Source organism: Strix uralensis, chromosome 5 (assembly GCF_047716275.1).
Source record: "Strix uralensis isolate ZFMK-TIS-50842 chromosome 5, bStrUra1, whole genome shotgun sequence".
NCBI lineage: Eukaryota > Metazoa > Chordata > Aves > Strigiformes > Strigidae > Strix > Strix uralensis.
This window is the reverse complement of record NC_133976.1, coordinates 13873990-13891997: the sequence shown is the minus strand read 5'-3', so window position 1 is coordinate 13891997 and position 18008 is coordinate 13873990. Positions and strand designations below refer to the sequence as shown.

Here is an 18008-nt window from a genome sequence, read left to right as displayed (position 1 = left end):
ATGGCCAAATTTGCTTCTGGCAGAAGTATTATAACTTCATAAAAGTTTCATTAAAGCTGTGAATGAAAGAGATCAGTTTAGTAAGTGGAATGTTTGCATTTAGCAGGGCCTGTGGATGGCATTGCTCAGCCATTTTTCTTTGAAACTTATGTCAGTGTCTTCAGGTCCATATATACCATATTATTTTTCTTTTATCTCCTGAAAAAAAGAACACAGAACACATTTATAAAAATGTATTTCAAACCTCCTTCTTGGTAGGCCAGTATTTAGGTCTTATCTTTTTTCTCTATGAAGACTTGAAGTCGCATCCTTCCTGTTTTGATTTTTCTATCGTGTGTAAGTTATAGATGCTAGTTAAATTTGGCACCTTTTTTTTTTTTTTGTATTTTATTTTGCTTTAAGTTATAAACACGGTATTCTAGGTATGGATTGAGAACCATCTTAATTTCCTTTGAAAATAATCACATAAATGCCCGTTTATTTTCCACCAAATTGTCAAACTACCTGTTGTTTGCAGTTCACTCTCTGAGTTTGACCGCAGTGTTTCCCAAAAAATACCATTAAGGAAACAGATATTTGCATTAAAAAAAAGGAAGAAAAGAAAATCACTGCTGTCAGACCTTTTCATTTCTTCTCTGTTTTTTTTTTTTTTCTGTTTTTTTTTTTTTCTGTTTTTTTTTTGTTTAAGCAATGCATAGAAAGCCAAGACATTACAGTCTGCTTGGCTGATCACATTGAACAGATGGGTTTGTGCCTTTATTTTTTGGAAATAACCCATAGGAATTTTGCTAGCAAACCCACTGTTAGTAATCTTCTTCAGTAAAATTCACAATTTAAATATTAGTGAGATAAAAACCACAAGTGTTTTCATATGATAGTCAGTGTTATATAGATGTTTTCTGTAAACTGGAAGACCTTTTGAATTCTTAAGCCTTAAGCAGAGACCAAATGCTTTTGTTTGTATAAAAAATTGATGCTTTAATTTGGGGTATTCTTTCTATTCACATGCTTTGATAAAACTTGCATGTGACGTGAAAGGTTGTGTGTACTACAAAAAACAGATGAGTTTGCTTCTCCTCTTTCATGTTAAAGATATGGGTTGTGTAAACTCTTGATTGGGCAATTAGTTTTTGCTCTTCCAAAATATGAATAGTTTCAAAAAGATGTCTGAGATTTCATCCTTTGGTATCATCTGGCAACTGAAGTGTCATAAAACAAATCTCTTAAGAACTCTTGTTACTAGCAGTAACTCTCCTGGCACATCACACAGTCATCTTTGTTGGCCATCTAAAGTTAGCTGTGTTTTCTTATTGCTTCAATTTTTACAGAAAATCAATAAAACAATTTATGATAATTTTTTTTGTAGTCCCCATAAACATCTATGACAGTAGTACAGCTTTAACAGTGTGACTAATTTTATTGCCAAGGAAAACCAAAAATAATGCTTGCAACAAGTAGATGGAGTTACACTTTGTAAAACTGGTACACATCAATGGAGATTCAGCTACCAAAGTTCCAAGCAGGTAATACTCAGATTTGTGTAACAACATTACATTTCCCGCCCCCCCCCCCTTTTTTTTTTAAGACATCAGACAAGGCTTTTATAGGTGATATTAGTCACATTTGCTTATTCTGATAAAATTTCTGTGTTTTACAAAGTTTCCTTTAAACAGGATAAAAAAAGGACAGTTTCTCATCTAACAACTTAGCAGGGAAAAGACATTTTCAGTTAGAAGCTTGTAGATACTGTAAGTCATACTTAGCTAGTTACCGTGTAATTGAATAGGAGCAAATTGTGCATTTCATGCAAAATGATTAAATATGGTCATATGCAATTAGATGTTTACTCTTCTAACCAATACCTCGTAAGTTGTTTTTTTTTGTTTAGACAATCCTTTTTTATTCCAAAATAAATATTCTATAGCTTCAAAACATGTTCTCAAAGATTATACATCTTGCAATTAAAATTTTCCATTAGTCTTTAAAATTGAAATAAAATAAACCAAATTACACTTCATACTGAAATATCCTTCAAAATATTTACTTCCTTAAAATATATATTAATATTTTACAATTTAGCAATTGCCACTGTTGCTCATTTGCATAACTTGTAACCATAATAGTTTCATTATCATCTTAAAAAAAACAGTAAAGGTCATATTTGTAAAGTATTAGGTCAGGTGTATACTTTTTTTTTTTGGCAGGTCTCTTTTAATCAAAAAGGCTATGCCAGCAAAGACCACACTTTAACTGGTAAAGAAATACAGTCTTAGTATAGTTTATGTGCATCTCAAGATTGGCATAAGCAATATAGTAAAACAGCCTCTTGCTGAGGTTAAGTTGCATCTCCACTCAGAATGTTAGTCACTGTGATTATAGAGACATGTCCTTTCTAGGGGAGGCAATAGATACGTATAGTCAAATTTCTGCTTGCTATCTACAACATGAGCTTTAATAGTAGTAGCTCTAATTTGCACTTCTTGAAGTATTTGAAAATTTGATTGTTTCATTTGTTATTTTTTAGAAGAAAAAAGTATTTCACATACTCTTTTCCGTTCATCGTTGCCAGTTCATGTTTCTGTGGCTACAAAAGGGGTACTTAGAAAATGGGGAGAACACAATCTTTGTGTATCTTGCAAAATAAGTATATATAATCTTCCTTAAAATTTTAAGGTCTAATGGTACCTAGAGTGAGAAGTACTTAAATGAGAGCTTGAGTCTCTACAAGAATCATCTTGTAACATGTGGCTTACCTAAAAGATTCAGGAGAAAGCAGAATGGCACTGGAAACTCTTTTTGTATGTATTTAGAGGCATTAATACAAAGACAGGGATTCTTCTTGATGTGTCTCCTTCCTACCTGTCTACTTGGCTATATAAATGTGCAATAAGCTACATAACGGCTCCTTTCTCCCATCAACAACAAATAGGACCTTGAGCTTGAACAGAAGAACCAAAATGAGCAAGAAATACTGTCTTTCATTACATGCTGTCTACATTATTTCCACTTGCTTTTATTAAATTCCTTCACCGACTTCTTTGAATAATCTTTGCAAAGGGAATATAAGATTTGAGGAATCATCTTCATTTTATAAGTTTTCTTCCAGGCTTTTTTTGTGTCTTTGGGCAAACCACAAGGCCCTCTCTTCCTAGACCTTTAAAAATAATAACTTGTAGTACTTTTCCTAATTTATATTGATATTGCCTTGGTATACCTTTTGAAGTTGTGAAGGACAAATGATATACAAAGTCAGGCTGTTTCAGAGAGACTAATTTTCCTTCTAAGTGTTGACAGATTATCAGTTATACCTCTGTGTTATTTTCAGGTTAAAATGAAGGTGCTCATTCAGACACAATTTGTGGAAGACCATTTAAAAGTTTTAAATTCTAAAATCTGGTACATCACAGTCAGTAAAAGCACCAAAAGCAATGCTTAGAATATTTACATAACAGTACCAAGACTCAACCTCTGCTAAGTTTTAGCTATAACTATTCAGAAACATTTATGCTGGTTTTAATATATTATATGGGTCAAACCATCTCTAAAAATTTATGTGGAAGTATGTTGTTTTGTCTAGAACTATTTTATGCCAAACATAACTGAATACTTGAATTCTGAGTATAATACTGAGTAAGTAAGATTTTGAGTGCAATCCAATGCAGACTAGTTATTGAAAGGTGTAGAATTACTGCACAAAACTTTTGGGTCTGATCATGATTTTTACTGATTTAAAAGCTTGCCTATATCCACTGGGAATATCATCAGAAATACCATGCCATGTACCCCAGAAAATGCCGTTGCGAACACCTTTGTATTTCTTGTGGTAGTACTTGCCATTGAGGTTGGCAGACAAGCATGCATCAAACCACCAGCCAGAGCTGTAGTATGCTCCACAGTTTCCTGATGGATACCTATCATTGTCCTTGTCTGGAGTTGTAAAGAACTTTTGATCATGGTTGTAATGCTTGCTGTAGTGAAGGGCATCTCCTGCTGTGCCGCTATAGCCGTGAACACTTAGACGGTACTTTAGATATTCGTTGGCCACATAGAAGTGTTCATATTTCGCGTACTCCCTGATACCATTAAAATCTTCAAGTTCAATTCTTAGTTGCATTTCCTGGCTCTTTGTCAGAAGGTGAATTTTGTCATTCCCCAGCCAAAACTCCCTGCTGAGGTTTCCAAAGCCACTTTTGTAGTCATTCCAGGTTCTGTTAAAGTTAGTGCTACCATCCTGACGCCGTTGCAGCACTGTCCAGCCGCCTCCATGTGTTCGCATGTCACAGTAAACTTCAAAGCTATCATTTCTGGGGTCAGGGCTAATCCTGTAGATTCCGTTACTCCTTCTGCCTGCTGTGTAATGATCAGCACAGTCTCTCTGCATTATTTGTATAACTGGTAGAAGAGCAGACAGTGTTAGAATAAACATAATTTCAATTTCAAAACAAGCACATTTTTCACCCAGACTGATGTGGCATACAGAACTTGGATTGGACAGACTTCTACATAGGAAATAATCACAGCAACTTCAGTTCTAGAGAGAAACAGTTTTCTTCCATCAGGTTTATTCTATAATTGATGCCATCTAGAATCCCTGCATCAGATAGTTGCCTGAAAAAAACCATTTAAATGACTTTTTGTATCAAAACTGCCTAATATGGGAGCATTTTGATTGTTTGCTTTCCCTCTTCTCCTTATCTCTACCCTTCTCTTTATCCTTTCATTACCTCCTGTAAATTCAGCCTGATTTCTTCAGTTGAGATTTCTAATGCTTTGTTTTTTCACACTTGCTGCTTTTTGTATTTAAGGGTATACCATCACACCCTGTCTATAATTTAAATTTTCATCTGGCAGTACGTCAGAGAAAAAGCTTTCTCCATATGGGAATGACATTAACCTGGCTGTTGTTCAGTTGACATCATTTGATACAGAACATAACATCATTAGAAATATTTCATGTCTTAATGTTGACTGTACTTTAGGAAACAGGAAAAAAAAAGTAATAAAATTGTCTCATCTGTTGTAGTAATACCATTCCTAGAAAGATGAAGCTAGAAAAGTGATGGTGTTTTCCTGTTTATGTGGCACTGCTGGCTTTACAGTAAGAAAAAGTTTTAGCATCTACCATTAACATAGCTTTTTTGCACTGATAGATGATGTATTCTATTCAGAAGAAAAATACCCCCAGGTTTTTCCTGCAGAGTGGAAATCCATTTTTGATCCACAATGTCATCCAGTAATGACACTGTGTTCAACCGAATGGTATCATAATTCCATGTTCTTAAGTAAGTGATACAAAGAACTCTCAGAATTTCTGAGTTAACAGTCAAAATCATAATGTTCATTATTATTGCAGATTTCAATTTATGTGCCTGTTCATTTGCAGGCTTAAATTGCATGTTTTTCCTATAAAAAAATTAAACAATTAAACTATTTCTTGAAAAAGAGGAGTGTTCTCAGGCTGCAGCAGAGGATAAGACTCAGGACTCCCTGTTTGCCTGTACAGAAAACTAGACATCTATGAAAGCTTAATCTGAATCCACAACAGTCTCATTTATTTCACTGAACTTTGTGTAAGATGTTTGGTGGACTAAGTTTCAGAGCAGATATTGACAGAGAATATACATTTCAGCTAAAATGCTTTGATAATCCAATTCAACTCCTATTTAAGTAAAGTTTTGCTGTTACTTTCAGTGGAAGCAGGAATAGCTTTTGTATAGGGAAAAGTTGTAACTGTTATCCTTACTAGTTTTCATAATGTACATATTGCTGCTACAAACACTTCTAGCATCAGTTACTGTAAAATATAAGGAATATCTACATGATCATATACTATGAACAATACCCAACATTTCAGTGTGAGAAATCTCTAAAATTAGTCTGTTATGAAGTACTGTACTTGGATTTGATTCATTCCCATTATCATTCTTTTTGTGAATGTTTTATATCTGAATTAAAGTAACTGATTTATACTGATATATATCTGATTTAAGCAGATTGTTGATATAGTAAAAGCATTACCTTTATTATTATTCATTTGCTGTTTTCACACTTTCAAGAATTTCAGCTGTACATACACTGTACCATCTGCAGATCCTTCAATTTTTAATATGGGTAGACAGAAGAACAGTTTTATTTTAAACTTGAATGCTAAGCAACAGAGGCTTAAAAACTGTAATGCAGCCTGATTTTTCTCTGCTTTATCTCTATAGAGAACCCTATCTTCATATGTATGATATCTAAGTGGTAGAATACACAGACCATCTAGTGACTATTTCTTGTTTTCAAAGATTCTTATATGTGATATAAAAACTTTATGACTTTAAAAAAACCTTCAGTCTTCTCTTAATGAGTCAACATTACAAAGAAATTATTAGTTCTATTTCTTAATTTTAATTAGGACAATTAAAAAGTGATAGAAAAAAGTGTCAGTGATAACACCTGTTTTCTATTTTATATTGCTTAGATATTAGATCCATGTTAAGGGTTTAGTATTAAAATGATGGTGCATACATTACCCTCAAGAAGTACTGTTAAGCTTTTTTATCTAAGCCTTTCAGATATTCACTGTGATGGTAGAAATATTCTTTTATTATCCATCTGTTTAAAAGTTTACTAGATTCTCTTCATGTTTAATAATGACTTGCAGACTATTTCAGAATAATTGCAGTTTCGCATTGAAAAAAAACCATAAAGGCACACCTAGAGAAAATTTACCCCTTGTCATCCAAGGAGAAAACATACATAGTTCACTGATATTTAATATCCTTAATGAAGGGTAGTAGGGTGTAAAATAGTAAGTTAATTTTTCATGTTTCCTAACTGAAATGCAAAAAAAAAAAAAAAAAGGTAATTTGAAAATTCATGTTTTAAATCCCATAAGTCCCAGTTCTAGGAGGAACTGAACACCTGCAGTTCTCAGTAACCCTCTAGTGGCAGCTGAAATATTTTACAGCAGTATAAATAAACACTAAAAGAGCAAATACTTTACTTGTGAAGTTAATAGCACAGCTATTTAGTTAAAATATATTTTAAATTGTTTGCCTAATATTTGTAAAACACACAGAAAGCTTATACAGGCAGTAAGAATTAACAGGTTACATACCAGGTCGTGGTTGCATTGCTGGACATTTAGAAGAACATTTGTTATCAAGGCTGTTCACAACAAATGTCAAATTAGCAACTTTGCTGTCAACATAATGTTCTACATTGTTCATATTTATGAGGCTCATCTTCTCTAAACGACCCTGCAGTGTCTGAATCTGGCTCTTTGCATTTTTTAAGCTGGTTGCCATTCTGTTAACTTTGCTTTGCAGGTCCTTTACTCTGTTATCTTGGATTTTGCTGGTTTCTGCTGGAGTTTCTGCATTAGGTAGCTGGAATTCATTACTACTGTCTCTCTCTTGGTTGTCATCTGCCTGCAGCTGGCAGCATTTCTTCAGCTTGTTTACTGCTTCTTTAAGGGTCTGTACTTCTTTGAGAGTCTTCTCAAGCAGTCTGAATTCTTTGGGTAACTGGATGGTCATCGGAGGCAGATTTATCTGATAGGGACAATCTTCTCCTCCATCACATTTCCGATTAGTTTTGAGCTTTATAGGACAAGTGTCAGTAAGTTTTCCTTCTTTAGCATCCTCTTCATCTTCTAGAATAACTGCGAAGACATTTGTTAAAGTGAGGAGAGCTGTCTTCAGCAAGACTAAGTAAACGAGCAGCTTCATCTTCAGAGAGAAACTAGCAGTATGAGGAAGTGTGCAGAAGTGGAACAACTTTATAAGGGCAGCTTGAAGCCTGTGAGTTATCAGACTGCCTACACTGTTCTCAGAAATGGGTGGGAGTGTTTGCATCACGAGTGATTAATAGCAGAGCAAAGTAGGTAGTGCTTGCAAGAGTAGCATGTTTCAGTGAGTATTCCTGACTCAGAACTAGTGTATGTAAGCAAAATTATGAAATGCATGTGTGCTGATCACTTATGCAATTTAATTTCATTCCTTGTTGCACATGGATTTTCTTTTTTGAGGAAAAAAAATCACTTAGTTGTCTGTTATAACAGTCCTCTAACATCTATTTCTTAACATCTGAATGTTCTAAAACTGCTTTTCAAAACCAGACTATGGTTTTACCACAGCAGGTGGAAAAGGGGAAAAACAGCCCCTTTCCCAGTTTGAGGTTTATCATAGCAATAGCTTTGCTGTCACTCAGCCCCCTTATTCCTAAAACTGTATAGGTTCATGAACAAATGTATTCATGAAAATGATTTAAATCTCAAAGCATGTTGAAATGCACATATAGTTTAAGTTCCAAATATTTTTCAGGATAGAGTCACAAACTAGGGAGGATGAACAGCAGTTTCTTCCTCCTATTTTGCCTAGCACTGCTTAGAATAGTTACCTGGAATATTCATGATTTATATGACACATCACAGTTAAAATTCACTGTTACCTGATTCTGAGTAATTCTTACTGAACCTTTCTAAGTGAAGGTAAGGGAACTTGAGAGACCCTCCCCTGCTTTGATGCCCAGGATCCGAGTTGTTGGATTGATTGTCCAGAAAACCCAAAGCAAGTTCTGGTCTTCTGAATAATGTCCTGAATTCTAAATCCAAAGCAAGGCAGAGAGCTAGGGAAGAAGCTCCCATGGGCCCATCAGTTTGGGGTATTCTTTTCTGTATTCCTGATTTTCGGTTCCTGCTTTTCTTTTTATTGTGCTTGTATCAGCTTTAAGAGTTAATCATGTACTTCAGAGGACTAATCACACCAAATGGAATACTTCAGCTCTAGGTGACATTTGCCATGTACTTCCTCATTTTTATTCTACAGCCACCTTTGCCATTCTCACGTGGTGCCTATGCAATTTTAATGATCTATGTCATTTTCCTTGTGCCCCAAAGCAAGGCTACACAGGCACATATTCATGCATTCATAGCCCAGTCAGGAGCCAAATAAATTGCATGAGTAAAGGGTTTTTACACCAGTTCTTGTTTAATTCGTCCAATCTGAACAATTTATGTCCCTAAACCCTATTTGAAATTACTCATAATACAGATTAAACATTAAACAAACATTAGTCACACACATACTCTGTAAGTTCATGATCTCTGGAATGTTACTAGCTTTTATAGAGACCACAAGCTTATATTGATAGTACAGGAGGGAGGCTTGATAAAAAAACCTACTTGTCTAACCTGCTACAACAATTCCTTCAGATTCCTGGATAGCACAACGGTCTGGGCACTTTCTTGAGAAAAGGGGTTTGAATCTACCTTTCCCATATTCTAAATGAACATCCCAGAACCTGCCATGGCACTTCTAGTTATGTGGCAAAACTGTGTATCTCTCCTTTTCAGATCATGGTAGTTCCTCAGCAGTGAGGTGAAAGATCCGCCACAGACTGCAACTTGGGTGTAAGATACTGACACCACTTTGGTTTTGTTAAAAATGCATCAAAGCTGAAATGTTTGTAACGGAGAAATGTATGATTTCAATTTGTGACTAAAATTTTAAAATTTTTCATTTGATTGATAGGATCCTACATTTTTTTATCAGTCTAAAATCAGGTGTTTACAGAGCCTTGTTCTCCTTTCGGCTGCTACTGTCAAATTGAGGAAAGCTATACCAGCCTATTTTGAGGGCCTTTAGAAATCCAATAGAATTCCTAAATCCTAGTTATTTAGGAGCCATATTGCTACCACACTGTTGTTTATTCAATTTACGATGAACTCTGCTGTGGGACTTTGGACTGGAAAAACTATTCTGTATCTGTAAAATTAATAATAATAATCCTTGGTAGACCACATCTTATGAATTGCCTTGAAATGTTTAAATGCTTGTCAAATATTGTTATAATTTATGACTGTTGCGCTGCATTGAAAGCCTAAAATATCATTGGAACTTAGTAACTTCAAGAAGGGCAGAAATTTCTAGTAATGCTGAATGTCAAAGAAAAGAAAGTTCAGATAGTAATGTGAGGTATCTGAGATTTTTGATCATCTTTGTCCTGAGACATTCATTCCTTGGTCCCTTATATACCTTCATTTTGGGATACTTACTTCCTCCTTTGGGTGAGATTTCTGTAATCTTGAGATGCTCTGCTATCCTCCTGATTTTGTTACTAGTCTGAGGTTCTGCTGCTAGGCTATCAGCAGTCTGTTTGGAGCCTGAAAGACCCATTTCTCCATCAGATATCTGTACGCTTCTCCTACCTGGAGCAGTCTTCAAATTGAGGACTCGTGTTTCTTCTTGTTCTGTCAGGGAATGTCCATTCCCAACAATTTTTCAGATCTCTCTTCTTCCTTCCAGAACTCAAAGTAATATGCCCGAGCCTATTTTGTGTTTTGCACCTCTTATTTTCCTTGGAATAAATGAAGCAAACTTTGAAAACTGAGTTTTTAACAGGTCTTTGCCCTTAGAAAGGGCACTGAGCAATCTTAAACTGTTAAGATGCTTATGCATCTTAACTAATGGCAGAAATACTGGACCAGATAAATCTGAGAACTGCAGTTTGTTTATAAACAAAGTTTCTTCCCAGATGGGGCATTTCTAGATCCCTAGAGTGTTCTGTTTAATACTTAAAACTTCAAAGTAGTTAAGCAATCACAAAACCGCGAAGCAAAGCCAATCTTTTTCAACTGTGAAAGGATCTAGCTGAATAACAGCCAATGACCGCAAAGGAGAATTTTATACCAAGGTCTTTTGTTTGGTTAAAGGTCATTTTCTTGTAGCTTTTCATCTCTTTTAGTCTTCTTTTTAGGAATCTACTTTTCCTCCTGTGGACTGAAGAGATATCTTAATCTTACAGACATATCTTCCTAAAGATAAGAAGATAACTGAGAGCTAGTGATATTTTTAAATTCTGCTGAAGATTTTATATCTGTTCCCAGAACTACCCAGTGGTTGCAAGGTTAAAGAAGTAATATATTTTGGTTTAACAGACTTGTCTCAGGACTGTTTATTCAAAGTTTATCAAAAGCAGCATGAACCATTTCCCATGATGTTTTAGAGCAAGGTTTCTTTTCTGGCAGATAATGGAAAGTAGGTCAAATAGGAAACAAGAAAGTTAAGACTGTAGGCAGATGTTAATTTAACTAGTGACTATGGCAATTTAAAACACAACAGCTTGCCATCTGTTGGATTTCTGTTTGTGCTGGGAGTTAACATCTCCTGCAGAAGAGTTGCTGCAAAACATCCAGGTTTGTGCAGGCTGTTTGAATGATTGGTATGAACATGCCTGAAGCATATCTTGGCTCATTCATATAAACCATTTTGGTGGCAAAGGTGGAATGTGTTAAGATTTAACTGCTGCAGTAATATTCCTGATGTTTTCTATAGACTTCAGTGATTCTGTGATACGTTTTGGCTGAGAAAGAGGATGAAAAGCAATTAGATTCATTTTCAGTTTTTCCCACAATGTGGAATACATACCAGAAGTCCATACTAGAAACAAATTTTGATTTAGGATTCTTTTTGATTAATTCAATTGGTTTCTTTTTTAATTCAGTAGTCATTTTTTCATTCAAACAGTCTTTTTGTTGTCCACTGGACCGTGGGACTACCTGTTCAACTTCTTCATGTGTCTTATGAGAACACATCGGAGCATGAAAAGGAAGGCAGTCCTCCTCCATTTAATTTTAATTGTTAATATTCTAATTGAGATGCAGATTACATAGAGCTTGTAGCCACATGGATTCCCTATCTGTTTAAAGTGGTCTTTGCTTTATAAATTCTGGTGACAGGCAGAAAGACAACACTGACATGGAGCATATACGTAGTAGATAATGTATTTATATAAGCAATTGTAAATGTAATACATATTACAAAATTCATGTGATCAAAGAATATCACTCCTTCTGTTAAGGTGTCAGGACCATGTTTTAAAGAGAGAGATCCATGAAACTAAGTTCCTATTCATTCTGTTTCTCCCATGGCATCTGAAGATCTGCCCACCCAAAATCTAGAATTTACTGCTGAATACTTCCTTTTTCTATAGCCACAGAAGATGCTGTAGTTGGCCAATTATATGGAATACATAAACCAGAATGCATTGTAAGAACGATGACGTACCAAATACAGAAGCCTCTCCCTGCTATGTCTTTTTGGAAAAATTTCTTTCTGATTCCTGCAAACCTGCTCCAATAAAAGCAGCCAGTGTAAGACTGTACTGGATACTCAGTATCCTCTCGAGATTCATGGCCAAACAGGTGATAGCAGGAAAGCTGTCTCCTTTCCTGAAATGCCTACCTTGCCAGTCTCTTATCCCCCCTTTTACTGAGCCATCTGAGACACAGTTGGCCACCAGATGCAGTATTTTCTCACCACTGTATCATCTTGATGGTGGCCGATTTTGATATTTGCCATGTAGGGATTGCTTTTTCCCATGAACTAGGGGACAAAACTACTGTTATGAACTATGCCTTGGGAAAGAATTCATGATATTATTTTTCCTAGTTGTTATTTGTTAGTTTTAGAAGGCTTTTCAGCAGTTTATTTTTCATTAAAGGATGCCTGACTGATCCATCTGTAATTAAAAAAGTAAAATTGTAGAAATTCTGTGTAAGGCAATACAGTGCTATATCTACCGTAAGTAGGTATATTAATGTTTTTCATGTATGCCCTTACTTTACCCCACTCTCAGTTTTGTCTTGTTTATGTGGCATCATCTGCATATAGCTTTTTTTGTGCGAAATGCTCTGTAGTAGACTATGAGCCTTTCAATGGTATCTTGATATAAAAGACTCTATATCAAAATGAAGTGAGTAGATATTAATAATTTCTCAGACTCATTTTTTTAGCATTTGACTTTTGTCTTCTGAGTTACTGGCTTGTTGTATGTGGAACCAATGCAGTCAAGTCACTTTCCTTTAGACAGCAAAGTTCGAGGAACCGTAAACCTTATGTCTTCACTTTGTGAAATAATGACATGCAATATTTAAAAAGTGCATGCTATCTTCTTATTCATGACATTTATGCTTTGCTTGGAATAGGAAAGAGGACAAAATAATTTGTGAAGCACTTTTATGAAATACAAAAAATAATTTTATTAAATTATTTAAATTACTTTAGCTTCCAAGGAGAAATGGCTTAGAAAGTAACAAAAAATAGCACTTTTAAGGGAAAACAGATTTACATATAAATGTGATTTTATACTAATGTACTTGTTACTTTGTTATAATTTTGCTCATCACAAACATCAGGATGGCAATGCCTGACTCCATTTGTGCAACCAGTAACCTCATGGCTTCAGGTATCATTGTTTATCACCTAAATTAAATGTTGAGAAAACTCAGTGACAAACTTTTTCTACTTGAATGACTAATAAATAGGCTTTTCCTGGGGACTTCCCATGCTTATCCTAAAAAATCTACTGCCTATCAGTATGTGCGTAGTTGCAGATGAGAGGGATTTCACCATATTTTTTAACTCTAATGACAGCAATAACTTAAAAATCGTACTGCAGTTTTCTTTACCTTCTACATTTCTCTGGCTTAAGGCATATTGTTCCCTAAATATCTGGAGTATAGCTATTCCTGTCTGTACTTTAAATGTTTCCCAATCTACAAAATGGAATGCAGGATGGTATTGAAATACTGATAACTACAATTTATGGTGTAACTAAATATTTACAGTCTTAAATTAGTGATTTTTATCTTCTTCTCTTAAAATACTTAGAAATATGTGCTGAAACCTGGAATATTGTTGAGTAGAGAAATTCTAGTTTTAGAAGTGTTAGTGTTCTATAACTGTATAAATATTTGAGGCATATTGAAAAATGAGTGATGTAGATGACTGAATAAGAAGTGTAATGATGATACTTAGTGGGCATATATAAATTGTGATGCAACACTACATCAAAAACAGAGTTCAGGTCATCTAAATATCTGTTGCATAGTCTGAGCTAGTTAGTTATCTTTGACTTCCTCTGTTATCAAAGGCAAGTAAGAGCCTTACTGAGTATATTTCTTGTTTCTTATAAATGCTGGAAAACACTCTGAAATAATTTAATGAGTTAAATTTTATTATTAAAAAGAATCAGAATCTTAAATACACTGGCTTAATTATTATCCTCTATTCTGGCATCTCTTTTTGCCTTCCTTATGCTTCCTAAAGTCTAAAGGCAATACATTTCAGTCTAGCTGCATGGTTTGGAAAAAATACGCAAGTGAGTCAAAGTAAGGTAGTCAATATTTAGACTCAGTATACTTCAGGACAAGTCAGTATCTTCTTTTGGGTAAAAAGTAGAGAGTTGTTGGTACATCAGCAGAATACAGAGACTGTCTTATAACGGGTGCAATATTTATTCAGCCACTGCATCCTTACTCAGTCACTGTATTTTAAAACTTTGACATGACAGGGCCCTGAGATAACCTGGTCTCATTTCGTAGCTCTCCCTGCTTGGAGCAGAGGTTGGAATAAATGGCATCCAGAGGTCCCTTCCAGCCTTAATTTTTCTGACTCAACTCCTCTCCTGTATTACATGGAGTTTATTTTTTGCTTTACTGTATGCTGTAATAAAAACTATGTAATCAAAACATTCTGGAAAATGAAGTGCATACTTCAAGCCCTGTAGCAAAAGTGGTGAAGATGGTAAAAACTGTCCTATGTATTGTTCAGGGGAATCTGTGAAATTGTCAGAGAAGTCATTATGACCATTAAATTCTCTGGCATTGCAACTTGTAGTTTTTAGAGCAATTTTCTTGTGTGTTTTTTTTTTTTTTTTTTTTTTTTTTTTAAGATAAATGTATTGGCAGAGGTTACAAATACTACCCCTATAGACTTTTAATTGTTGTTCCTACGTTTTTGGATGCCCCATCTTGAAGTAGCCAGGACATGATCTTCAGAAGTAATAAGTCATAGAGATTCTTAGAAATTGAGAACAATATAAACTATTATATTTGGCCATTTAGAAGCCAAGTTAGTATGCCGCATTTTTCTTCATTTTATTGTTAGCATACCACTGTCAGTTCAAGTTGATGGCAGTGGTGATGCTAAGGACCTAGAGCAGATGTTCCTTGTTTTCCATTTCTGTGTAGACAGTTCTGCACTGTTCTGGCACAAGTGCAAGCTCAGTTATGAACTTGCTCTGAGCAATGGGCTGAACTGGAAGAGAAAGCTTCAGTTCAACTAGTGCATTACCATGGGTCCAAGCTTTTGTCTAGATAATTTGGAGATATCAGGCACAAGCAAGCCAACCACCAGCAGATACCGCTAGCTCACCTCTTCTAAAGGTTTAAATAGATTCTGTGCGGACTGATAGCCAGCAATATGGATAGAAAGAAATGCAAGAGTCATAGCATGGGTTCAGCATGCTTGTACACGTTGTCCCCCTAAAATGTAGAAATAACCCCTGAAAAGTCAGTGGGAGATGTTGCTGCCTTCTCCCCAGACTAAGAAACACCTGAGCTGTGTGGTAAGTGTCCAAACAGTGTAGACTCAATGAGGATTTTGACAGAGGATACAGAGCTTTCTGTTCAAAGAGGAGCACTTACCCCTTTTCTTCCCTGAATGTTTAAACATTTAAATATTACCCAAAAGAGGTAAGACAAGCTCTTCAAATAAACAACACAGAGAGAAAATTCCAAACCTCACATAGCAGACTGGCCAGAAGAGCCATTTGCCAAGTGGCTAATACTGTACTGAAATCCCGAGTGTATACAAACTATAAAATATATTAACCCCTTGATATTTTTCTGTTGTCTCCTATTATGAGGCAAAAGAGTTGTTTGCTGAGACCTTTCAGATGTTTGAAATAAACAAAATTAATGCAAATTATTGGATATTCTATGCATTAAAATCAAGTGTAGTCACGATGTCTTGTTATAATTACAAAACCTACAGCTTAGAGTGAAGATGTGGAAAGTGTTATTATTCCATTCAAGCTTAGAATACATTTTAGTTATTTTGCAGTATCTGCAAACATAATTAGAAACATGTGTTAGCCTCACCATTTCTCCGAAATGCAGATTCTAGGGACTGTTGAAATTCTTTCCTAGGGAGCCTTCAAGTGTTTCACTTTCATAATGATTATGAGTGATGGTAATCAGTAATTTCTCAGTGATGGCTATATTTATCTTCTGTGCTTTTCTTGATGCTTTTTATCAAAAGAGCGTGAGGAGTTAGACCAACATTCAGAGTGCATCATCTTTTTAAGTTTAAAATTTGGCTTAGTTTTATTCACTTCTGGAGAGTCCCAAAGGAAGCTTAAAAAACTTCGTACTTAGAGTTCTTATTTATATCACATTTGAGTTAGAGAAAACTTGTTTTGAAATTCCAGGTGAGTTCCTTGACGTATTGCTTTGAGCTGACTGTCAGAAAGGATTGAATATAATCTGTTAACATGGAGAATGTAAAAGCCTACTGCACTTAATGCCCGAGTGAGGAGTTGTTGGTGTAGTTAGGGCCAGATTTCACTAGTTTTGCTCACATGGAAGAATACCTCATTTATCAGGTGGGTTGTCTCCCTTCTGTGGTTTTAATTACCATTCATATTCTGACATCTTCTCTTTCTTACCAACATCTCATCTATATCCACCTTCTAGCCTTGGAGAAACTACTGTGGTCCTACATCCAGGGGCTAGTGGATTTACAGCTAAGCTGGAAGGATATACAAGAGCTCCCTCAGATTGTGTGTAACCTCAGATTGTGCTCACTTTTTCTTGGAATTTTCTTCAAGAGATTTTGAAGAGAGCTTTGATGGGGAGCTGTTGGTAGCAAGTGAATATGAACTTATTACTGATATGGGTATAGAGAAAAGTTATGCAAGTGTACAGGACAGCTATTTGAGCATAAGTATTTTCTGTTTTTCTCATGGATTCCTATATTTAGAAGGTTCCTGCCCAGAGCCAGAAAATCCACCTTTTCCTGCTAGAAAAATATGAGGGATATGCCCTTTTCAGCAAAATCTTCCTCCACAGTCTGTATAGGACAGGATTATACAGTACTGTATTTCATGGGACTTTTCACTGATGGAAGGAAACAAATTTGTTTTGGAATTTGGGTTTGGGTTTGTTTTGTTATGTTTTGTTTTTCTGGTAGGAAAGCCAAGCTTCAAATAGTGAGGTAACATGAAAAAATGTGAGAAAGTTAGAAAATTACACCCATGTTAATCAGTTAAAGGTGAGTGTAAAGTAAAAGAAAGGGTAACTTAATAACCATAACAGAAATTTTAAATTAAAAGGGAAAGATACAAATAAATCCAGTAATAAGATACATACTTCTATCCTTTTTATGTAATTACATTTATGGGAGTATGGGGAAAAAGAAAGCAGAAAGTCGCCAAGCAACCATCCGTTAGCAGCCAAATTTTCATCCAACTTTCCAATAATTCTCTGTTTAGATAAGAAAAATCTATTCTAGTTTATCCAGATGATCTATCAATTTTGAGTGTGTTTAAAAATGTATGGTATCCCAGTTCATTGTATAACGAGAAAGAGAAGCTGAGATAACCAAAACACAGTTAAGTACAACTGACATGGAAAGGGACTGGAAGACTCCACAGTTTAAGAATATTTACCCAACTGTATTCCAAACTCCAGATTTGAGATCACCAGTATAACAAAATTATCTCAGTTCTTCCCAGGGCATTATGGTTAACACAGGACTGAAAAAAGACATCCTTAGTTGCCATTCACAAGCTCTTTTTTTTCCTTACTACGCTATCTTCTCACTTGTCCTTTTCCTTTTCAGTGTAGCAACATAATTAGTTGAATTAAGGAGAACTACCATTTTACTTACCCCAGCAACGTGAGAGCTTCCAAGCAATAAAATGAACTATGAGTGTGTCTTGGGGGGAAGGGGGAGGAGTGAAATGCAATTTCTTTTTTAAACTTGGGATATTAGTCTTGTACACAGGTTTTTTATAGAAATGTGGCTAATACAGATCCAACAGACCAGAAGAAAATTATTGTGAACATTCTTCATTTAGAAATGTTTTGTTTGAGTGTGTGTATGTATGTATATATATAAATACTATTGTCTATTTTATCATTACTTGTTTTATTTGTGTGTTCTTTAATTTTTTTT

The 18008-nt window shown here is 35.2% G+C and overlaps 2 protein-coding genes across 2 annotated transcripts in view; one reads left to right on the top strand and one right to left on the bottom strand.

The window, feature by feature from the left end:
* The window catches only part of CCDC146 (coiled-coil domain containing 146), a 79099-nt gene that overhangs the window by 15504 nt on the left and 45587 nt on the right, over positions 1-18008 (top strand). The gene's annotated exons all lie outside the window — the stretch shown is intronic.
* FGL2 (fibrinogen like 2) lies at positions 1394-7841 on the bottom strand. The gene is made up of 2 exons (XM_074869895.1): positions 7103-7841; positions 1394-4392 (listed from the first exon to the last, which is right to left on the bottom strand). The coding sequence occupies exons 1-2, from the start codon at positions 7839-7841 to the stop codon at positions 3686-3688; spliced, it is 1446 nt and encodes a 481-aa protein (XP_074725996.1). The 3' UTR covers positions 1394-3685.

Coding starts and splice junctions, on each gene's coding strand:
- FGL2 (XM_074869895.1), bottom strand. CDS start 7,841: ATGCAAACACTCCCACCCATTTCTGAGAACAGTGTAGGCAGTCTGATA. Junction 4,393..7,102: donor AGCAATGCAACCACGACCTG/GTATGTAACCTG, acceptor CTCTTCTACCAG/TTATACAAATAATGCAGAGA.